Source organism: Electrophorus electricus, chromosome 8 (assembly GCF_013358815.1).
Source record: "Electrophorus electricus isolate fEleEle1 chromosome 8, fEleEle1.pri, whole genome shotgun sequence".
NCBI lineage: Eukaryota > Metazoa > Chordata > Actinopteri > Gymnotiformes > Gymnotidae > Electrophorus > Electrophorus electricus.
In genome coordinates this window covers 22,859,674-22,884,441 of record NC_049542.1, presented here as the reverse complement: position 1 = coordinate 22,884,441, position 24,768 = coordinate 22,859,674, and the positions used below count along the sequence as shown (strand labels likewise).

General features: G+C 35.4%; 1 protein-coding gene across 1 annotated transcript in view; it reads left to right on the top strand.

Annotated features, from left to right (window-relative positions):
• The window catches only part of si:ch211-250g4.3, a 46,035-nt gene extending 21,267 nt beyond the window's left edge, over nucleotides 1–24,768 (top strand). The window contains exon 5 of the mRNA XM_035529504.1: nucleotides 1–24,768. This exon is cut by the window's left edge and continues 13,493 nt beyond it. Within this exon, the coding sequence (XP_035385397.1) occupies nucleotides 1–23,824 (23,824 nt within the window). The 3' untranslated portion in view covers nucleotides 23,825–24,768.

The following is a 24,768-nucleotide window of genomic DNA, read 5'->3' as shown; positions in this document are numbered from 1 at the left end:
CAAGTTGGAAGTTAAGCAGTATGATGTTGATCTTCAAAGGCAAAATTTAGAAGATGAGAGGAATGCAATAGAACAGTCAAAGGCATCTATACAAAAAGAGGTTGGTGATTTGAAGAATTCTTTTGAAAAGGCCAGAATGGACATGCTACACTTATCTGACATATTAACTACACTAGAACGTGAAAAAGAACAACACAGGATTCTTGAAAGGGTAGTATCCAAAAAGATTGAGGAATTTGACAAGATGGCTGCTGAAAGAGCAGAAGAAAACAAAGAGTTTGAGAACAAGAAAGAGCTTCTTGAAGTTGAGAAACATGATCTTAACAGCAAATGGCTGGAAATAAAGAGGAGAGAAGAGGAATTGCAATTGGAAATCACAGTGAATAAGGAAAAGGTGCTCAGTGAAAGAATGATAATGGAACAGGAGAGAGAGGCTCTTGAAAAAGAAAAGAATGACATTAGGAAATGCAAAGAAGAGACAGAAAAAGAAAAAGAGGACATGGAGAAGAAGTGGAAAGAATTAGAAATGGTGGGATTGCAAGTGAAAAAAGATCAAGATGAAATAGAGGACTGCAAAAGAAAATTCATCACCACCCAAATGTTTCTTGATGAAAGAGAGGCAGGACTGAATCAGAAAAAGATCATTCTGGACAAGAATCTGAAAGACATAAAGAAAGAACAAAATAATCTAGAGAAGACTAAGGATGAACTTGAAAGTCAAAAAGAAGAGATTGAAAATATAAAAGAGAAATTGTTAAAGGAGAGGAAGGAACTTGATGCCCTAATTAGAGAAATTCAAATGGAGAAGCAAAACATTTCAATAGATAAAGACATTGCAAGCAAACTGAAGAATGAGTTAAAACAAATGAAGGCAAAGATGGATGCTCAGCAATATCATGTTGACCTTGAAGAACAAAGATTACTGCATGAGAGAAAAGATTTTGAGCAGGTAAAGGCATCTACGCAGAAAGAAGTTGACAGTATGAAGAATGATATGGAAAAGGCCAGAAATGACATCCAAAAATTGAATGAAATTGTGGCGACACTTGAAAAAGAAATAGAACAAAACAGGATTCTTGTTGAGGCAACAAACAGGAAGAATGATGACCTGGACAAGATGGCTGCTGAGATAGCAGAGCAAAAACAAGACATTGACACAAAAATCGGCATTCTTCAGGAAGAGAAAAATGAGCTTGAGCGTAAAAGATTGGAGTTACAGAGGAAAGATGAAGAGTTGCATTTGCACATATTAAAACAAAAAGAAAAGGAGAACATTGACAGAATAGGAATGGAAGAAGAGAGAAAAGCAATTGAAAGGGAAATAACCCTGATCAAGAGAAAGAAGGAAGAGGCTGAAAAAGAAAAGGAAGAAATGGCAAAGAGGTGGAAAGAACTAGACATGGTGAAAGATCAATTAGAAAAAGAGAGAGAAGAAATAGAGAAAGGCAAAGACAAAATAATAACTGACAATGTTTTACTGGACCAAAGAGAGAATGAATTAAATGAAGAAAAGCAACTTCTGGAGGAAAAGATGAATAAAGTTATAAAGGACACCAATGATCTGGATAAGATCAGGGCAGAGCTTGAAGAAAAACAAGAAGAAATTAACATGATGAAAGAGAAAATGAATCAGGAAAGAGAGGAGCTCAAACAAATAATGACTGAAATTGAAACAGAAAAGGAAGGCATGAGATTGAGTACAACCAAACTGAAAAATGAGGTGGAACAATTGAAGGCCAAATTGGAAGCTAAGCAAAATGATGTTGATCTTCAAAGGCAAAATTTAGAAGATGAGAGGAATGCTTTTGAACAGTCAAACTCATCTATGCAAAGAGAAGTTAATGATATTAAGAATGCTTTGGAAAAGGCCAGAATGGACATGCAACACTTATCTGACATTTTAATCATAATAGAACATGAAAAAGAGCAACACAGGATTCTCGAAGAGGTAATATCAAGAAAGAATGAGGAATTGGACAAGATGGCTGCTGAAAGAGCAGAAGAAAACAAAGAGTTTCAGATCAACAAAGCATTTCTTGAAGTTGAAAAACATGACCTTAACAGCAAATGGCTTGAGTTACAGAGGAGAGATGAGGAATTGCAATTGCAAATCACAGGGAATAAGGAAAAGGAGCTCACTGAAAGAATGATAATGGAACAGGAGAGAGAGGCTCTTGAAAAAGAAAAGAATGACATTAGGAGACGCAAAGAAGAGACAGAAAAAGATAAACAAGACATGGAGAAGAAGTGGAAAGAATTAGAAACTATGGAATTGCAAGTGAAAAAAGATCAAGATGAAATAGACGAATTCCTCAGCAAGTTCATCACCACCCAAATGTTTCTTGATGAAAGAGAGTCTGGACTGAATCAGAAACAGATCATTATGGATGATAATTTGAAAGAAATAAAGGAAAAGGAAAATAATCTAAATACTTTTATGGCTGAACTTGAAAGTAAAAAAGAAGAACTAGAAAATATCAAAGAGAAATTGATAAAGGAGAGGAAGGAAATTGATACAATAATGAGTGAAATTGAAATGGAGAAGCAAAACATTTCAATGGAGAATGACATTGCAAGCAAAATGAAGAATGAGTTAAACCAAATTAAGACAAATCTGGATGCTCAGCAATATCATTTTGACCTTGAAGAACAAAGATTACTGCATGAAAGAAAGGATTTTGAGCAGGTAAAGACATCTATACAGAAAGAATTTGATGCTATGAGGAATGATTTGGAAAAGTACAGGAGTGACATCCAAAAATTAAATGAAATTGTGGCCGCACTTGAAAAAGAAAAAGAACAAAACAGGATTCTTGTTGAGGCAACAAACAAAAAGAATGATGACTTGGAGAAGATGGCTGCTGAGATAGCAGAGCAAAAACAGGACATCAACACAACAATTAGCATTCTTCAGGAAGAGAAAAATGACCTTGAACGTAAAAGATTGGAGTTACAGAAGAAAGATGAAGAGTTGCATTTGCACATATTAAAACAAAAAGAAAAGGAGAACATTGACAGAATAGGAATGGAAGAAGGGAGAAAAGCAATTGAAAGGGAAATAACCCTGATCAAGAGAAAGAAGGAAGAGGCTGAAAAAGAAAAGGAAGAAATGGCAAAGAGGTGGAAAGAACTAGACATGGTGAAAGATCAATTAGAAAAAGAGAGAGAAGAAATAGAGAAAGGCAAAGACAAAATAATAACTGACAAAGTTTTACTGGACCAAAAAGAGAATGAATTAAATGAAGAAAAGAAACTTCTGGAGGAAAAGATGAATGAAATATCAAAGGAGAATAACAATCTGGATATCATCAGGGAGGAATTTGAAGAAAAACAAGAAGAAATTAACATGATGAATGAGAAAATGAATCAGGAAAGAGAGGAGCTCAATCAAATAATGACTGAAATTGAAACAGAAAAGGAAATTATTCAATTGAATGCAGAACTTGCAACCAAATTGAAAAATGAGGTGGAACAAATGAAGTCCATGTTGCAAGCTAAGCAATATGATGTTGATATTCAAAGGCAAAATTTAGAAGATGAGAGGAATGCTTTCGAGCAGTCAAAGGCAACTATGCAAAAAGAAGTTTATGACTTGAAGAATGCATTGGAAGAGGCAAGACTAGATATGCAACACTTATCTGACATATCAACCACACTGGAACGTGAAAAAGAGCAACACAGAATTCTTGAAGAGATAATATCCAGAAAGAATGAGGAATTTGATAAGATGGCTGCTGAAAGAGCAGAAGAAAACAAAGAGTTTGAGACCAAGAAAATGCTTCTTGAACTTGAAAAACATGACCTTAACAGCAATTGGCTGGAGTTACAGAGGAAAGAAGAGGAATTGCAATTGCAAATCACAGGGAATAAGGAAAAAGAGCTCACTGAAAGAATGATAATGGAACATGAGAGAGAGGCTCTTGAAAAAGAAAGGAATGACATTAGGAGATGCAAAGAAGAGACAGAAAAAGAAAAAGAGGACATGAAAAATAAGTTGAAAGAACTAGAAACTGTGGAATTGCAAGTGAAGAAAGACCAAGATGAAATAGAGGAATCCAAAAGGAAGTTCATCACTTCCCAATTGTTCCTCGATGAAAGGGAAGCTGGACTAACTCAGAAACAGATCATTATAGATGAGAATATGAAAGACATAAATAAAGAACAAAATTATCTAAAAAACATTAAGGCTGAATTTCAGAAGCAAAAAGAAGAACTTGAATATTTCAAACAGAAATTGATAAAGGAGAGGAAGGAACTTGATGAACTAATGAGTGTAAACCAAATGGATAAGCAAAGCATTTCAATAGATAAAGAAATTTTAAGCAAAATGAAGAATGAGCTGAAACAAATGAAGGAAAACATCGATGCTCAGCAATATCATGTTGACCTTGAAGAACAAAGATTACTGCATGAGAGAAAAGATTTTGAGCAGGTAAAGGCATCTACGCAGAAAGAAGTTGACACTATGAAGAATGATTTGGAAAAGGCCAGAAATGACATCCAAAAATTGAATGAAATTGTAACCACACTTGAAAAAGAAAAAGAACAAAACAGGATTATTGTTGAGGCAACAAACAGGAAGAATGATGACCTGGACAAGATGGCTGCTGAGATAGCAGAGCAAAAACAAGACATTGACACAAAAATCGGCATTCTTCAGGAAGAGAAAAATGAGCTTGAGCGTAAAAGATTGGAGCTACAGAGGAAAGATGAAGAGTTGCATTTGCACATATTAAAACAAAAAGAAAAGGAGAACATTGGCAGAATAGGAATGGAAGAAGAGAGAAAAGCAATTGAAAGGGAAATAACCCTGATCAAGAGAAAGAAGGAAGAGGCTGAAAAAGAAAAGGAAGAAATGGCAAAGAGGTGGAAAGAACTAGACATGGTGAAAGATCAATTAGAAAAAGAGAGAGAAGAAATAGAGAAAGGCAAAGACAAAATAATAACTGACAATGTTTTACTGGACCAAAAAGAGAATGACTTAAATGAAGAAAAGAAACTTCTGGAGGAAAAGATGAATAAAGTTACAAAGGCGAGCAACAATCTGGATACACTCAAGGTGGAACTTGAAGAAAAACAAGAAGAAATTAAAATGATGAAAGAGAAAATTAAACAGGAAAGAGAAGAGCTCGATCATATAATAAGTGACTTTGAAACAGAAAAGGAAATTATTCAATTGAAAAGAGACCTTACAACCAAATTGCAAAATGAGGTGGAACAAATAAAGGCCAAGTTGCAAGCTTTCCTATATGATGTTAATCTTCAAAGGCAAAATTTAGAAGATGCGAGGAACGATTTTGAGCAGTCAAAGGCATCTATGCAAAGAGAAGTTAATGATTTGAAGAATGCTTTAGAAAAGGCTAGAATGGACATTCAACAATTATCTGACATTGTAAGTACACTAGAATATGAAAAAGAGCAACACAGGATTCTTGAAGAGGGAATATCCAGAAAGAATGAGGAATTGGACAAGATGGCTGCTGAAAGAGCAGAAGAAAACAAAGAGTTTGAGACCATGAAATTGCTTCTAGAAGATGAAAAACATGACCTTAACAGTAAATGGTTTGAGTTACAAAGGAGAGAAGAGGAATTGCAGTTGCAAATCACAGGGAATAAGGAAAAGGAGCTCAGTGAAAGAATGCTAATGGAACAGGAAAGAGAGGCTCTTGAAAAAGAAAAGAATGACATTAGGAGATGCAAAGAAGAGACAGAAAAAGAAAAGGAAGAAATGGAGAAGAAGTGGAAAGAAATAGAAACTGGGGAATTGCAAGTGAAAAAAGATCAAGATGAAATAGAGGAATGCAAATGGAGGTTCTTCACCACCCAAATGCTTCTTGATGAAAGAGAGTCTGGACTGAATCAGAAACAGATCATTATAGATGAGAATCTGAAGGAAATAAATATTGATCGAAATAATTTTAAGAAGAGTAAGGCAGAACTTGAAAAGCAAAAAGAAGAGATTGAAGATATAAAAGAGAAATTGATAAAGGAGAGGAAGGAACTTGATCAACGAATGATTGAAAATCAACTGGAGAAGCAAAACATTTTGATGGATAAAGACATTGCATCCAATATGAAGAATGAGCTAAAAGAAATGAAGGTGAAGATGGATGCTCAACAATATCATGTTTGCCTTGAAGAACAAAGATTACTGCATGAGAGAAAAGATTTTGAGCAGGTAAAGGCATCTACGCAGAAATATTTTGACACTATGAAGAATGATTTGGAAAAGGCCAGGAATGACATCCAAAAATTGAATGAAATTGTGGCCACACTTGAAAAAGAAAAAGAACAAAACAGGATTCTTGTTGAAGCAACCAACAGGAAGAATGATGACCTGGAGAAGATGGCTGCTGAGATAGCAGAGCAAAAACAAGACATTGACACAAAAATCGGAATTCTTCAGGAAGAGAAAAATGAGCTTGAGCGTAAAAGATTGGAGCTACAGAGGAAAGATGAAGAGTTGCATTTGCACATATTAAAACAAAAAGAAAAGGAGAACATTGACAGAATAGGAATGGAAGAAGAGAGAAAAGCAATTGAAAGAGAAATAATCCTGATCAAGAGAAAGAAGGAAGAGGCTGAAAAAGAAAAGGAAGAAATGGCAAAGAGGTGGAAAGAACTAGACATGGTGAAAGATCAATTAGAAAAAGAGAGAGAAGAAATAGAGAAAGGCAAAGACAAAATAATAACTGACAATGTTTTATTGGACCAAAAAGCGAATGAATTAAATGAAGAAAAGCAACTTCTGGAGGAAAAGTGGAATAAAATTACAAAGGACACCAATGATCTGGATAAGATCAGGGCAGAGCTTGAAGAAAAACAAGAAGAAATTAACATGATGAAAGAGAAAATGAATCAGGAAAGAGAGGAGCTCGATCAAATAATGAATGAAATTGAAACAGAAAAGGAAAGCATGAGATTGAGCACAACCAAATTGAAAAATGAGGTGGAACAAATGAAGGCCAAGTTGGAAGCTAAGCAATATGATATTGATCTTCAAAGGCAAAATTTAGAAGATGAGAGGAATGCTTTCAAGCAGTCAAAGGCATCTGTGGAAAGAGAAGTTAATGATATGAAGAATGCGTTAGGAAAGGCTAGAATGGACATGCAACACTTATCTGACATAATAACAACACTAGAAAGTGAAAAAGAGCAGCACAAAATTCTTGAAGAGGTAACAGCCAGAAAGAATGAGGAATTAGAGAAGATGGCTGCTGAAAGAGTAGAAGAAAACAAAGAGTTTGAGACCATGAAATTGCTTCTAGAAGATGAAAAACATGAACTTAACAGCAAATGGCTGGAGTTACAGAGGAGAGATGAGGAATTGCAATTGCAAATCACAGGGAACAAGGAAAAGGAGCTCACTGAAAGAATGATAATGGAACAGGAGAGAGAGGCTCTTGAAAAAGAAAGGAATGACATTAGGAGATGCAAAGAAGAGACAGAAAAAGAAAAAGAAGGCATGGAGAAGAAGTGGAAAGAATTAGAAACGGTGGGATTGCAAGTGAAAAAGGATCAAGATGAAATACAGGACTGCAAAAGTAAATTCATCACCACCCAAATGTTTCTTGATGAAAGAGAGGCAGGACTGAATCAGCAACAAATCATTCTGGACAAGAATCTGAAAGACATAAAGAAAGAACAATATAATCTAGAGAAGATTAAGGATGAACTTGAAAGTCAAAAAGAAGAGATTGAAAATATAAAAGAGAAATTGCTAAAGGAGAGGAAGGAACTTGATGAGCTAATGAGTGAAAATCAAATGGAGAAGCAAAACATTTCAATAGATAAAGACATTACAAGCAAAATGAAGAATGAGCTAAAACAAATGAAGACAAAGATGGATGCTCAGCAATATCATGTTGACCTTGAAGAACAAAGATTACTGCATGAGAGAAAAGATTTTGAGCAGGTAAAGGCATCTACGCAGAAAGAAGTTGAGACTATGAAGAATGATTTGGAAAAGGCCAGGACTGACATCCAAAAATTGAATGAAATTGTGGCCACACTTGAAAAAGAAAAAGAACAAAACAGGATTCTTGTTGAAGCAACCAACAGGAAGAATGAGGACCTGGAGAAGATGGCTGCTGAGATAGCAGAGCAAAAACAAGACATTGACACAAAAATCGGAATTCTTCAGGAAGAGAAAAATGAGCTTGAGCGTAAAAGATTTGAGTTACAGAGGAAAGATGAAGAGTTGCATTTGCACATATTAAAACAAAAAGAAAAGGAGAACATTGACAGAATAGGAATGGAAGAAGAGAGAAAAGCAATTGAAAGGGAAATAACCCTGATCAAGAGAAATAAGGAAGAGGCTGAAAAAGAAAAGGAAGAAATGGCAAAGAGGTGGAAAGAACTAGACATGGTGAAAGATCAATTAGAAAAAGAGAGAGAAGAAATAGAGAAAGGCAAAGACAAAATAATAACTGACAATGTTTTATTGGACCAAAAAGCGAATGAATTAAATGAAGAAAAGCAACTTCTGGAGGAGAAGCAGAATAAAATTACAAAGGAGAGCAACAATCTGAGTGCGATCAGGGTAGAAGTTGAAGAAAAACAAGATGAAATTAGCATGATGAAAGGGAAATTGAAACTGGAAAGAGAGGAGATTGATCAAATAATGAATGAAATTGAAACAGAGAAGGAAAGCATTCAAATGAATACCGAAATTACATCCAAATTTAAAAATGACGTGGAACAAATGAAGGCCAAGTTGGAAGCTTATCTATATGATGTTGATCTTCAAAAGCAAAATTTAGAAGATGCGAGGAATGATTTTGAACAGTCAAAGGCATCTATGCAAAGAGAAGTGAACGATTTGAAGAACGCATTGGAAAAGGCCAGAATGGACATGCAACACTTATCTGACATAGTAACCACAGTAGAACATCAAAAAGAACAACAAAGGATTCTTGAAGAGGTAATATCAAGACAGAATGAGGAATTAGATAAGATGGTTGCTGAAAGAGCAGAAGAAAACAAAGAGTTTGAGACCAAGAAAGCTCTTCTTGAAGTTGAAAAACATGACCTTAACAGCAAATGGCTGGAGTTACAGAGGAGAGAAGAGGAATTGCAATTGCAAATCACAGAAAATAAAGAAAAGGAGCTCGCTGAAAGAATGATAATGGAACAGGAGAGCGAGGCTCTTGAAAAAGAAAGGAATGACATTAGGAGATGCAAAGAAGAGACAGAAAAAGAAAAAGAAGACATGGAGAAGAAGTGGAAAGAACTAGAAATTGAAGAATTGCAAGTGCAAAAAGATCAAGATGAAATAAACAAATTCAAAAGCAACTTCATCACCATGAAAATGTTACTCGATGAAAGAGAGGCTGGACTGAATCAGAAACATATCATTATGGATAAGAATCTGAAAGACATAATGAAAGAACAAAATAATCTTGATAGGTTTAAGTGTGAGCTTGAAAGGCAAAAAGAAGAGATTGAAAATATAAAAGAGAAATTGTTAAAGGAGAGGAAGGAAATTCATGAACTAATGATTGAAAATCAAATGGAGAAGGAAAACATTTTGATGGATAAAGACATTGCATTCAAAATGAAGAATGAACTAAAACAAATGAAGGTGAAGATAGATACTCAACAATATCATGTTGACCTTGAAGAACAAAGATTACTGCATGAGAGGAAATATTTTGAGCAGGTAAAGGCATCTATGCAAGAAGAATGTGAGGCTATGAGATTTGATTTGGAAAAGGCCAGGAATGACATCCAAAAATTTAATGAAACTGTAACCACACTTGAAAAAGAAAAAGAACAAAACAGGTTTCTTGTTGAGGCAACAAATAGAAAGAACGATGACCTGGAGAAGTTGGCTGCTGAGTTAGCAGAGCAAAAACAAGACATTGACACAACAATTAGCATTCTTCAGGAAGAGAAAAATGAGCTTGAGCGTAAAAGATTGGAGCTACAGAGGAAAGATGAAGAGTTGCATTTGCACATATTAAAACAAAAAGAAAAGGAGAACATTGACAGAATAGGAATGGAAGAAGAGAGAAAAGCAATTGAAAGGGAAATAACCCTGATCAAGAGAAAGAATGAAGAGGCTGAAAAAGAAAAGGAAGAAATGGCAAAGAGGTGGAAAGAACTAGACATGGTGAAAGATCAATTAGAAAAAGAGAGAGAAGAAATAGAGAAAGGCAAAGACAAAATAATAACTGACAATGTTTTATTGGACCAAAAAGAGAATGAATTAAATGAAGAAAAGCAACTCCTGGAGATAAAGATCAATGAAATAACAAAGGAAAGCAACAATCTGTATAAAATTAATTTCAATCTTGAAGAAAAAAAAGAAGAAATTAATATGATGAAAGGGAAAATAAAACAGGAAAGAGAAGAGCTCAATCAAATAATTTATGAAATTGAAACAGAAAAGGAAAGCATTCGACTGAGTAGAGAAATTACAACAAAATTGAAAAATGAGGTGGAACAATTGAAGGCCAAGTTGGAAGCTAAGCAATATGATGTTGATCTTCAAAGGCAAAATTTAGAAGTTGAGAGGAATGCTTTTGAGCAGTCAAAGGCATCTATACAAAGAGAAGTTAATGATTTGAAGAATGCTTTAGAAAAGGCCAGAATGGACATGCAACACTTAACTGACATATTAACCACACTAGAACATGAAAAAGAACAACACAGGTTTCTTGAAAAGGTAATATGCAGACAGAATGAGGAATTAGATAAGATGGTTATTGAAAGAGCAGAAGAAAAAAAAGAGTTTGAAACCAAAAAAGCTCTTCTTGAAGTTGAAAAACATGATCTTAACAGCAAATGCCTTGAGTTACAGAGGAGAGATGAGGAATTGCAATTGCAAATCACAGGGAATAAGGAAAAGGAGCTCACTGAAAGAATGATAATGGAACAGGAGAGAGAGGCTCTTGAAAAAGAAAGGAATGACATTAGGAGATGCAAAGAAGAGACAGAAAAAGAAAAAGAAGACATTGAGAAGAAGTGGAATGAACTAGAAACTGTGGAATTGAAAGTGAAAAAAGATCAAGATGAAATAAACAAATTCAAAAGCAATTTCATCGCCATGCAAATGTTACTCGATGAAAGAGAGGAAGGACTGAATCAGAAAGAGATCATTATGGATAAGAATCTGAAAAACATAAAGAAAGAACAAAATATTCTTGATAAGTTTAAGGCTGAGTTTGAAAGGGAAAAAGAAGAAATTGAAAATATCAAAGAGAAATTGATTAAGGAGAGGAAGGAGCTTCATGGACTAATGATTGAAAATCAAATGGAGAAGCAAAACATTTTAATGGATAAAGACATTGCAATCAAAATGAAGAATGAACTAAAACAAATGAAGGTGAAGATGGATGCTCAGCAATATCATGTTGACCTTGAAGAACAAAGATTACTGCATGAGAGAAAAGATTTTGAGCAGGTAAAGGCATCTACGCAGAAAGAAGTTGAGACTATGAAGAATGATTTGGAAAAGGCCAGGAATGACATCCAAAAATTGAATGAAAGTATGGACACACTTGAAAAAGAAAAAGAACAAAACAGGATTCTTGTTGAGGCAACCAACAGGAAGAATGATGACCTGGAGAAGATGGCTGCTGAGATAGCAGAGCAAAAACAAGACATTGATACAAAAATTGGAATTCTTCAGGAAGAGAAAAATGAGCTTGAGTGTAAAAGATTGGAGTTACAGAGGAAAGATGAAGAGTTGCATTTGCACATATTAAAACAAAAAGAAAAGGAGAACATTGACAGAATAGGAATGGAAGAAGAGAGAAAAGCAATTGAAAGGGAAATAACCCTGATCAAGAGAAAGAAGGAAGAGGCTGAAAAAGAAAAGGAAGAAATGGCAAAGAGGTGGAAAGAACTAGACATGGTGAAAGATCAATTAGAAAAAGAGAGAGAAGAAATAGAGAAAGGCAAAGACAAAATAATAACTGACAAAGTTTTATTGGACCAAAGAGAGAATGAATTAAATGAAGAAAAGCAACTTCTGGAGGAAAAGATGAATAAAGTTACAAAGGAGAACAACAATCTGGATACGATTAAGGAGGAACTTGAAGAAAAACAAGATGAAATTAGAATGACGAAAGAGAAAATGAAACAGGAAAGAGAGGAGCTTGAGCAAATAATGAATGAAATTGAAACAGAGAAGGAAAGCATTCAAGTGAAAATAGAAATTACAGCCAAATTTAAAAATGAGGTGGAACAAATGAAGGCCAAATTGGAAGCTTATCTATATGATGTTGATCTTCAAAAGCAAAATTTAGAAGATGCGAGGTATGATTTTGAAAAGTCAAAGTCATCTATGCAAAGAGAAGTTAATGATATGAAGAATGCTTTGGAAAAGGCCAGAATGGACATGCAACACTTATCTGACATAGTAACCACAGTAGACCATCAAAAAGAACAACACAGGATTCTTGAAGAGGTAATATCAAGACAGAATGAGGAATTAGATAAGATGGTTGCTGAAAGAGCAGAAGAAAACAAAGAGAATGAGAGGAAGAAAGTGCTTCTTGAACTTGAAAAACATGAACTTAACTGCAAATGGCTGGAGATGCAGAGGAGAGAAGAGGAATTGCAATTGCAAATCACAGGGAATAAAGAAAAGGAGCTCAGTGAAAGAATGATAATGGAACAGGAGAGAGAGGCTCTTGAAAAAGAAAAGAATGACATTAGAAGATGCACAGAAGAGACAGAAAAAGAAAAAGAAGGCATGGAGAAGAAGTGGAAAGAACTAGAAACTGTGGAATTGCAAGTGAAAAAAGATCAAGATGAACTAGAAGAATGCAAAAGAAAATACATCACCACCCAAATGGTTCTTGATGAAAGAGAGGCAGGACTGAATCAGAAACAGATAATTATGGACGAGAATCTGAAAGACATAAAGAAAGAACAAAATAATCTAGAGAAGATTAAGGATGAACTTGAAATTCAAAAAGAAGAGATTGAAAATATAAAAGAGAAATTGTTAAAGGAGAGGAAGGAACTTGATGACCTAATGAGTAAAAATCAAATGGAGAAGCAAAACATTTCAATAGAAAAAGACATTACAAGCAAATTGAAGAATGAGCTAAAACAAAAGATGACAAAGATGGATGCTCAGCAATATCATGTTGACCTTGAAGAACAAAGATTACTGCATGAGAGAAAAGATTTTGAGCAGGTAAAGGCTTCTACGCAGAAAGAAGTTCACATTATGAAGAATGATTTGGAAAAGGCCAGGAATGACATCCAAAAATTGAATGAAATTGTGGCCACACTTGAAAAAGAAAAAGAACAAAACAGGATTCTTGTTGAAGCAACAAAGAGGAAGAATGATGACCTAGAGAAGATGGCTGCTGAGATAGCAGAGCAAAAAGAAGACATTGATACAAAAATCGGAATTCTTCAGGAAGAGAAAAATGAGCTTGAGCGTAAAAGATTGGAGTTACAGAGGAAAGATGAAGAGTTGCATTTGCACATATTAAAACAAAAAGAAAAGGAGAACATTGACAGAATAGGAATGGAAGAAGAGAGAAAAGCAATTGAAAGGGAAATAACCCTGATCAAGAGAAAGAAGGAAGAGGCTGAAAAAGAAAAGGAAGAAATGGCAAAGAGGTGGAAAGAACTAGACATGGTGAAAGATCAACTGGAAAAAGAGAGAGAAGTAATAGAGAAAGGCAAAGACAAAATAATAACTGACAATGTTTTATTGGACCAAAAAGAGAATGAATTAAATGAAGAAAAGCAACTTCTGGAGGAAAAGTGGAATAAAATTACAAAGGACACCAATGATCTGGATAAGATCAGGGCAGAGCTTGAAGAAAAACAAGAAGAAATTAACATGATGAAAGAGAAAATGAATCAGGAAAGAGAGGAGCTCGATCAAATAATAAATGAAATTGAAATAGAAAAGGAAAGCATGAGATTGAGTACAACCAAATTGAGAAATGAGGTGGAACAAATTAAGGCCAAGTTGGAAGCTAAGCAATATGATATTGATCTTCAAAGGCAAAATTTAGAAGATGAGAGGAATGCTTTCAAGCAGTCAAAGGCTTCTGTGCAAAGAGAAGTTAATGATATGAAGAATGCGTTAGAAAAGGCTAGAATGGACATGCAACACTTATCTGACATAATAACAACACTAGAAAGTGAAAAAGAGCAGCACAAAATTCTTGAAGAGGTAACAGCCAGAAAGAATGAGGAATTAGAGAAGATGGCTGCTGAAAGAGCAGAAGAAAACAAAGAGTTTGAGACCATGAAATTGCTTCTAGAAGATGAAAAACATGAACTTAACAGCAAATGGCTGGAGTTACAGAGGAGAGAAGAGGAATTGCAATTGCAAATCACAGGGAATAAGGAAAAGGAGCTCACTGAAAGAATGATAATGGAACAGGAGAGAGAGGCGCTTGAAAAAGAAAGGAATGACATTAGGAGATGCAAAGAAGAGACAGAAAAAGAAAAAGAAGGCATGGAGAAGAAGTGGAAAGAATTAGAAACGGTGGGATTGCAAGTGAAAAAGGATCAAGATGAAATAGAGGACTGCAAAAGTAAATTCATCACCACCCAAATGTTTCTTGATGAAAGAGAGGCAGGACTGAATCAGCAACAGATCATTCTGGACAAGAATCTGAAAGACATAAAGAAAGAACAAAATAATCTAGAGAAGATTAAAGATGAACTTGAAAGTCAAAAAGAAGAGATTGAAAATATAAAAGAGAAATTGTTAAAGGAGAGGAAGGAACTTGATGAGCTAATGAGTGAAAATCAAATGGAGAAGCAAAACATTTCAATAGATAAAGACATTACAAGCAAAATGAAGAATGAGCTAAAACAAATGAAGACAAAGATGGATGCTCAGCAATATCATGTTGACCTTGAAGAACAAAGATTACTGCATGAGAGAAAAGATTTTGAGCAGGTAAAGGCATCTACGCAGAAAGAAGTTGAGACTATGAAGAATGATTTGGAAAAGGCCAGGACTGACATCCAAAAATTGAATGAAATTGTGGCCACACTTGAAAAAGAAAAAGAACAAAACAGGATTCTTGTTGAAGCAACCAACAGGAAGAATGATGACCTGGAGAAGATGGCTGCTGAGATAGCAGAGCAAAAAGAAGACATTGATACAAAAATCGGAATTCTTCAGGAAGAGAAAAATGAGCTTGAGCGTAAAAGATTGGAGCTACAGAGGAAAGATGAAGAGTTGCATTTGCACATATTAAAACAAAAAGAAAAGGAGAACATTGACAGAATAGGAATGGAAGAAGAGAGAAAAGCAATTGAAAGGGAAATAACCCTGATCAAGAGAAAGAAGGAAGAGGCTGAAAAAGAAAAGGAAGAAATGGCAAAGAGGTGGAAAGAACTAGACATGGTGAAAGATCAATTAGAAAAAGAGAGAGAAGAAATAGAGAAAGGCAAAGACAAAATAATAACTGACAATGTTTTACTGGACCAAAAAGCGAATGAATTAAATGAAGAAAAGCAACTTCTGGAGCAAAAGTGGAATAAAATTACCAAGGACACCAATGATCTGGATAACATCAGGGCAGAGCTTGAAGAAAAACAGGAAGAAATTAACATGATGAAAGAGAAAATGAATCAGGAAAGAGAGGAGCTCGATCAAATAATGAATGAAATTGAAACAGAAAAGGAAAGCATGAGATTGAGTACAAGCAAATTTAAAAATGAGGTGGAACAAATGAAGGCCAAGTTGGAAGCTAAGCAATATGATATTGATCTTCAAAGGCAAAATTTAGAAGATGAGACGAATGCTTTCAAGCAGTCAAAGGCATCTATGCAAAGAGAAGTTAATGATATGAAGAATGCATTAGAAAAGGCTAGAATGGACATGCAACACTTATCTGACATAATAACAACACTAGAAAGTGAAAAAGAGCAGCACAAAATTCTTGAAGAGGTAACAGCCAGAAAGAATGAGGAATTAGAGAAGATGGCTGCTGAAAGAGCAGAAGAAAACAAAGAGTTTGAGACCATGAAATTGCTTCTAGAAGATGAAAAACATGAACTTAACAGCAAATGGCTGGAGTTACAGAGGAGAGAAGAGGAATTGCAATTGCAAATCACAGGGAATAAGGAAAAGGAGCTCACTGAAAGAATGATAATGGAACAGGAGAGAGAGGCGCTTGAAAAAGAAAGGAATGACATTAGGAGATGCAAAGAAGAGACAGAAAAAGAAAAAGAAGGCATGGAGAAGAAGTGGAAAGAATTAGAAACGGTGGGATTGCAAGTGAAAAAGGATCAAGATGAAATAGAGGACTGCAAAAGTAAATTCATCACCACCCAAATGTTTCTTGATGAAAGAGAGGCAGGACTGAATCAGCAACAGATCATTCTGGACAAGAATCTGAAAGACATAAAGAAAGAACAAAATAATCTAGAGAAGATTAAGGATGAACTTGAAAGTCAAAAAGAAGAGATTGAAAATATAAAAGAGAAATTGTTAAAGGAGAGGAAGGAACTTGATGAGCTAATGAGTGAAAATCAAATGGAGAAGCAAAACATTTCAATAGATAAAGACATTACAAGCAAAATGAAGAATGAGCTAAAACAAATGAAGACAAAGATGGATGCTCAGCAATATCATGTTGACCTTGAAGAACAAAGATTACTGCATGAGAGAAAAGATTTTGAGCAGGTAAAGGCATCTACGCAGAAAGAAGTTGAGACTATGAAGAATGATTTGGAAAAGGCCAGGACTGACATCCAAAAATTGAATGAAATTGTGGCCACACTTGAAAAAGAAAAAGAACAAAACAGGATTCTTGTTGAAGCAACCAACAGGAAGAATGATGACCTGGAGAAGATGGCTGCTGAGATAGCAGAGCAAAAAGAAGACATTGATACAAAAATCGGAATTCTTCAGGAAGAGAAAAATGAGCTTGAGCGTAAAAGATTGGAGCTACAGAGGAAAGATGAAGAGTTGCATTTGCACATATTAAAACAAAAAGAAAAGGAGAACATTGACAGAATAGGAATGGAAGAAGAGAGAAAAGCAATTGAAAGGGAAATAACCCTGATCAAGAGAAATAAGGAAGAGGCTGAAAAAGAAAAGGAAGAAATGGCAAAGAGGTGGAAAGAACTAGACATGGTGAAAGATCAATTAGAAAAAGAGAGAGAAGAAATAGAGAAAGGCAAAGACAAAATAATAACTGACAATGTTTTATTGGACCAAAAAGCGAATGAATTAAATGAAGAAAAGCAACTTCTGGAGGAAAAGTGGAATAAAATTACAAAGGACACCAATGATCTGGATAAGATCAGGGCAGAGCTTGAAGAAAAACAAGAAGAAATTAACATGATGAAAGAGAAAATGAATCAGGAAAGAGAGGAGCTCAATCAAATAATAAATGAAATTGAAATAGAAAAGGAAAGCATGAGATTGAGTACAACCAAATTGAGAAATGAGGTGGAACAAATTAAGGCCAAGTTGGAAGCTAAGCAATATGATATTGATCTTCAAAGGCAAAATTTAGAAGATGAGAGGAATGCTTTCAAGCAGTCAAAGGCTTCTGTGCAAAGAGAAGTTAATGATATGAAGAATGCGTTAGAAAAGGCTAGAATGGACATGCAACACTTATCTGACATAATAACAACACTAGAAAGTGAAAAAGAGCAGCACAAAATTCTTGAAGAGGTAACAGCCAGAAAGAATGAGGAATTAGAGAAGATGGCTGCTGAAAGAGCAGAAGAAAACAAAGAGTTTGAGACCATGAAATTGCTTCTAGAAGATGAAAAACATGAACTTAACAGCAAATGGCTGGAGTTACAGAGGATAGAAGAGGAATTGCAATTGCAAATCACAGGGAATAAGGAAAAGGAGCTCACTGAAAGAATGATAATGGAACAGGAGAGAGAGGCGCTTGAAAAAGAAAGGAATGACATTAGGAGATGCAAAGAAGAGACAGAAAAAGAAAAAGAAGGCATGGAGAAGAAGTGGAAAGAATTAGAAACGGTGGGATTGCAAGTGAAAAAGGATCAAGATGAAATAGAGGACTGCAAAAGTAAATTCATCACCACCCAAATGTTTCTTGATGAAAGAGAGGCAGGACTGAATCAGCAACAGATCATTCTGGACAAGAATCTGAAAGACATAAAGAAAGAACAAAATAATCTAGAGAAGATTAAGGATGAATTTGAAAGTCAAAAAGAAGAGATTGAAAATATAAAAGAGAAATTGTTAAAGGAGAGGAAGGAACTTGATGAGCTAATGAGTGAAAATCAAATGGAGAAGCAAAACATTTCAATAGATAAAGACATTACAAGCAAAATGAAGAATGAGCTAAAACAAATGAAGACAAAGATGGATGCTCAGCAATATCATGTTGACCTTGAAGAACAAAGATTACTGCATGAGAGAAAAGATTTTGAGCAGGTAAAGGCATCTACGCAGAAAGAAGTTGAGACTATGAAGAATGATTTGGAAAAGGCCAGGACTGACATCCAAAAATTGAATGAAATTGTGGCCACACTTGAAAAAGAAAAAGAACAAAACAGGATTCTTGTTGAAGCAACCAACAGGAAGAATGATGACCTGGAGAAGATGGCTGCTGAGATAGCAGAGCAAAAAGAAGACATTGATACAAAAATCGGAATTCTTCAGGAAGAGAAAAATGAGCTTGAGCGTAAAAGATTGGAGCTACAGAGGAAAGATGAAGAGTTGCATTTGCACATATTAAAACAAAAAGAAAAGGAGAACATTGACAGAATAGGAATGGAAGAAGAGAGAAAAGCAATTGAAAGGGAAATAACCCTGATCAAGAGAAATAAGGAAGAGGCTGAAAAAGAAAAGGAAGAAATGGCAAAGAGGTGGAAAGAACTAGACATGGTGAAAGATCAATTAGAAAAAGAGAGAGAAGAAATAGAGAAAGGCAAAGACAAAATAATAACTGACAATGTTTTATTGGACCAAAAAGCGAATGAATTAAATGAAGAAAAGCAACTTCTGGAGGAAAAGTGGAATAAAATTACAAAGGACACCAATGATCTGGATAAGATCAGGGCAGAGCTTGAAGAAAAACAAGAAGAAATTAACATGATGAAAGAGAAAATGAATCAGGAAAGAGAGGAGCTCGATCAAATAATAAATGAAATTGAAATAGAAAAGGAAAGCATGAGATTGAGTACAACCAAATTGAGAAATGAGGTGGAACAAATTAAGGCCAAGTTGGAAGCTAAGCAATATGATATTGATCTTCAAAGGCAAAATTTAGAAGATGAGAGGAATGCTTTCAAGCAGTCAAAGGCTTCTGTGCAAAGAGAAGTTAATGATATGAAGAATGCGTTAGAAAAGGCTAGAATGGACATGCAACACTTATCTGACATAATAACAACACTAGAAAGTGAAAAAGAGCAGCACAAAATTCTTGAAGAGGTAACAGCCAGAAAGAATGAGGAATTAGAGAAGATGGCTGCTGAAAGAGCAGAAGAAAACAAAGAGTTTGAGACCATGAAATTGCTTCTAGAAGATGAAAAACATGAACTTAACAGCAAATGGCTGGAGTTACAGAGGAGAGAAGAGGAATTGGAATTGCAAATCACAGAGAATAAGGAAAAGGAGCTCACTGAAAGAATGATAATGGAACAGGAGAGTGAGGCGCTTGAAAAAGAAAGGAATGACATTAGGAGATGCAAAGAAGTGACAGAAAAAGAAAAAGAAGGCATGGAGAAGAAGTGGAAAGAATTAGAAACGGTGGGATTGCAAGTGAAAAAGGATCAAGATGAAATAGAGGACTGCAAAAGTAAATTCATCACCACCCAAATGTTTCTTGATGAAAGAGAGGCAGGACTGAATCAGCAACAGATCATTCTGGACAAGAATCTGAAAGACATAAAGAAAGAACAAAATAATCTAGAGAAGATTAAGGATGAACTTGAAAGTCAAAAAGAAGAGATTGAAAATATAAAAGAGAAATTGTTAAAGGAGAGGAAGGAACTTGATGAGCTAATGAGTGAAAATCAAATGGAGAAGCAAAACATTTCAATAGATAAAGACATTACAAGCAAAATGAAGAATGAGCTAAAACAAATGAAGACAAAGATGGATGCTCAGCAATATCATGTTGACCTTGAAGAACAAAGATTACTGCATGAGAGAAAAGATTTTGAGCAGGTAAAGGCATCTACGCAGAAAGAAGTTGAGACTATGAAGAATGATTTGGAAAAGGCCAGGACTGACATCCAAAAATTGAATGAAATTGTGGCCACACTTGAAAAAGAAAAAGAACAAAACAGGATTCTTGTTGAAGCAACCAACAGGAAGAATGATGACCTGGAGAAGATGGCTGCTGAGATAGCAGAGCAAAAAGAAGACATTGATACAAAAATCGGAATTCTTCAGGAAGAGAAAAATGAGCTTGAGCGTAAAAGATTGGAGCTACAGAGGAAAGATGAAGAGTTGCATTTGCACATATTAAAACAAAAAGAAAAGGAGAACATTGACAGAATAGGAATGGAAGAAGAGAGAAAAGCAATTGAAAGGGAAATAACCCTGATCAAGAGAAAGAAGGAAGAGGCTGAAAAAGAAAAGGAAGAAATGGCAAAGAGGTGGAAAGAACTAGACATGGTGAAAGATCAATTAGAAAAAGAGAGAGAAAAAATAGAGAAAGGCAAAGACAAAATAATAACTGACAATGTTTTATTGGACCAAAAAGCGAATGAATTAAATGAAGAAAAGCAACTTCTGGAGGAAAAGTGGAATAAAATTACAAAGGACACCAATGATCTGGATAAGATCAGGGCAGAGCTTGAAGAAAAACAAGAAGAAATTAACATGATGAAAGAGAAAATGAATCAGGAAAGAGAGGAGCTCGATCAAATAATAAATGAAATTGAAATAGAAAAGGAAAGCATGAGATTGAGTACCACCAAATTGAAAAATGAGTTGGAACAAATGAAGGCCAAGTTGGAAGCTAAGCAATATGATATTGATCTTCAAAGGCAAAATTTAGAAGATGAGAGGAATGCTTTCAAGCAGTCAAAGGCATCTATGCAAAGAGAAGTTAATGATATGAAGAATGCGTTAGAAAAGGCTAGAATGGACATGCAACACTTATCTGACATAAAAACAGCACTAGAAATTGAAAAAGAGCAGCACAGAATTCTTGAAGAGGTATTAGCCAGAAAGAATGAGGAATTAGAGAAGATGGCTGCTGAAAGAGCAGAAGAAAACAAAGAGTTTGAGACCATGAAATTGCTTCTAGAAGATGAAAAACATGAACTTAACAGCAAATGGCTGGAGTTACAGAGGAGAGAAGAGGAATTGCAATTGCAAATCACAGGGAATAAGGAAAAGGAGCTCACTGAAAGAATGATAATGGAACAGGAGAGAGAGGTGCTTGAAAAAGAAAGGAATGACATTAGGAGATGCAAAGAAGAGACAGAAAAAGAAAAAGAAGGCATGGAGAAGAAGTGGAAAGAATTAGAAACGGTGGGATTGCAAGTGAAAAAGGATCAAGATGAAATAGAGGACTGCAAAAGTAAATTCATCACCACCCAAATGTTTCTTGATGAAAGAGAGGCAGGATTGAATCAGCAACAGATCATTCTGGACAAGAATCTGAAAGACATAAAGAAAGAACAAAATAATCTAGAGAAGATTAAGGATGAACTTGAAAGTCAAAAAGAAGAGATTGAAAATATAAAAGAGAAATTGTTAAAGGAGAGGAAGGAACTTGATGAGCTAATGAGTGAAAATCAAATGGAGAAGCAAAACATTTCAATGGATAAAGACATTACAAGCAAAATGAAGAATGAGCTAAAACAAATGAAGACAAAGATGGATGCTCAGCAATATCATGTTGACCTTGAAGAACAAAGATTACTGCATGAGAGAAAAGATTTTGAGCAGGTAAAGGCATCTACGCAGAAAGAAGTTGAGACTATGAAGAATGATTTGGAAAAGGCCAGGACTGACATCCAAAAATTGAATGAAATTGTGGCCACACTTGAAAAAGAAAAAGAACAAAACAGGATTCTTGTTGAAGCAACCAACAGGAAGAATGATGACCTGGAGAAGATGGCTGCTGAGATAGCAGAGCAAAAAGAAGACATTGATACAAAAATCGGAATTCTTCAGGAAGAGAAAAATGAGCTTGAGCGTAAAAGATTGGAGCTACAGAGGAAAGATGAAGAGTTGCATTTGCACATATTAAAACAAAAAGAAAAGGAGAACATTGACAGAATAGGAATGGAAGAAGAGAGAAAAGCAATTGAAAGGGAAATAACCCTGATCAAGAGAAAGAAGGAAGAGGCTGAAAAAGAAAAGGAAGAAATGGCAAAGAGGTGGAAAGAACTAGACATGGTGAAAGATCAACTGGAAAAAGAGAGAGAAGAAATAGAGAAAGGCAAAGACAAAATAATAACTGACAAAGTTTTATTGGACCAAAGAGAGAATGAATTAAATGAAGAAAAGCAACTTCTGGAGGAAAAGGGGAATAAAATTACAAAGGACACCAATGATCTGGATAAGTTCAGGGCAGAGCTTGAAGCAAAACAAGAAGACATTAACATGATGAAAGAGAAAATGAATCAGGAAAGAGAGGAGCTCGATCAAATAATGACTGAAATTGAAACAGAAAAGGAAAGCATGAGATTGAGTACAACCAAATTGAAAAATGAGATGGAAGAAATGAAGGCCAACTTGGAAGCTAAGCAATATGATGTTGATCTTCAAAGGCAAAATTTAGAAGATGAAAGGAATGCTATAGAACAGTCAAAGGCATCTATACAAAGAGAAGTTAATGATTTGAAGAATGCTTTGGACAAGGCCAGAATGGACATGCAACACTTATTTGACATAATAACAACACTAGAAAGTGAAAAAGAGCAGCACAGAATTCTTGAAGAGGTAATCGCCAGAAAGAATGAGGAATTAGAGAAGATGGCTGCTGAAAGAGCAGAAGAAAACAAAGAGTTTGAGACCATGAAATTGCTTCTAGAAGAAGAAAAACATGACCTTAACATCAAATGGCTGGATTTACAGAGGATGGATGAGGAATTGCAATTGCAAATCATATGCAATAAGGAAAAGGCAAAGGAAGTTTGCATACAGCATAAATTGGAAACACAAATTCAAGATGCAAAAACCATGACAGAACTTATAAGTATGGCTGAAGTCATGGAAAAAAGCACACAGACAGATGATCAAGAGCTTTTAGGAACTAGAGATCAGACCACTGACAGAGACCTTCTGCCCACCAAAAAAGAGATAGAGAAAATGCGAAGAATCATAATGCAAATGAAAGAGGAATTAGAGAACAGATTACAAGTCATACAAAGGAACGAAATGGAGAGAGCTGGGATACAGCGAGAGAAAATTGAAATGCAGCTGAAGAAAGCTGAAATCGAGAGGCACAATGAAGTTCTTCTACGAGAGAGTGAGACAGAGAAGCAGAAAGTCATAGAAAAGGAAAGAGAAATTAACCTGTTAAAAGAGTGCATACTGATTGAGATAAACAAGCTAAAGAGCAAAAGAACAGAAACAAGCACTGATTACCTGGAGCACATAGAACATCTTATAAGTGAAACAGTAATAAAAATAGACAGATTCAGAGAGATGACAGACAAAGCTGTTCAAACACTGGTGGAGGAGAATGAAGAGGTACAGAAGGAAGAAGAGGAAAGAGTAACGGGTCAGCAGATGAAGGCCATGTGGGCACATGAGCGGTATGAACAGGTCGTGGCCACCAGTTCCACTCTGCATGTCCTGGTTGAGGATGAGGAGAGGGTAACTCTGGATAGGGAAGTGCTGAGGGGAGCCCTGGATGGAGAAGTGTCCCGCAGATGGCAGCTGCCGCAGTGGATCAGGAGATGCTGCTCCTGCTGCTACCGCTAAACTATAGAAAGAGATATAGAGGAGTAGGGCATTTTATAATCTTGAGGCCACAAAGCAAATACATTTAAACCTGAGAAGAACATTTTGTCCATTTACCCATATCATCTTATCAATGATTGCCTATAAACTATTTTACCTGTTACATTAGCTAAGGTGACAACAAGAAATGTTATCGTAACTAAAAAACATCTTGCAGTCTTATGGAAATATTTTTCATGAAATTTTAAATACAAATACATGCTAATATTATTTGTGACTAAGTGTTTTATAGGTATATAAAATGCCTATAGGTATAAGCATTTTAAGAAACAAATTTATGTATTTGCATACATATGTTTTCTACATCCACGTTTTTGTACTTATTCTGAGTAGATCTTGTCCTTGAGCAACACTGGATGCTCTGATTCTCAGATTTCAAAGTTTGATGATAGCTCCCTCTAAAAAGGTAAAATGTGAACATTGTTGTCCCAAGTAGTGTCCCAATAATAGTGCTGTGAATGACTTCTGAGTTGTGTTGTGTTTGAGCTCTCCAAGATCACCAATTGACTATGTTCTCATTGGGTGGAAGGATCTTTTGCTCCCATATCAGCACAAGACATACCAATCTGCTGTACACATGGTCATACAGGAGGATCAAGCACTTAGCACTCTCAGAGGACAGCAACATATGCAGATGCCCAATGGTTGAATCAGTGGTTGAAATTAATGTCTCAAAACCCCCCAAAGCACACTCCTGTGCTATGCATGGCAGAGTGAACACAGATTAATGACAGACTTACCTAAACAGAGAAAGAGACGTTAAATCCACAACAGGCTAATCAGGTAATTTCTAAGAACAAATGAATACTGAGAAGTACAATGACGATATTTGCTATCCCATGAATGCATTTGTACCCAATTCATCTGTAATTACATATATTGCAATAAATGTCATTTTGAATTCA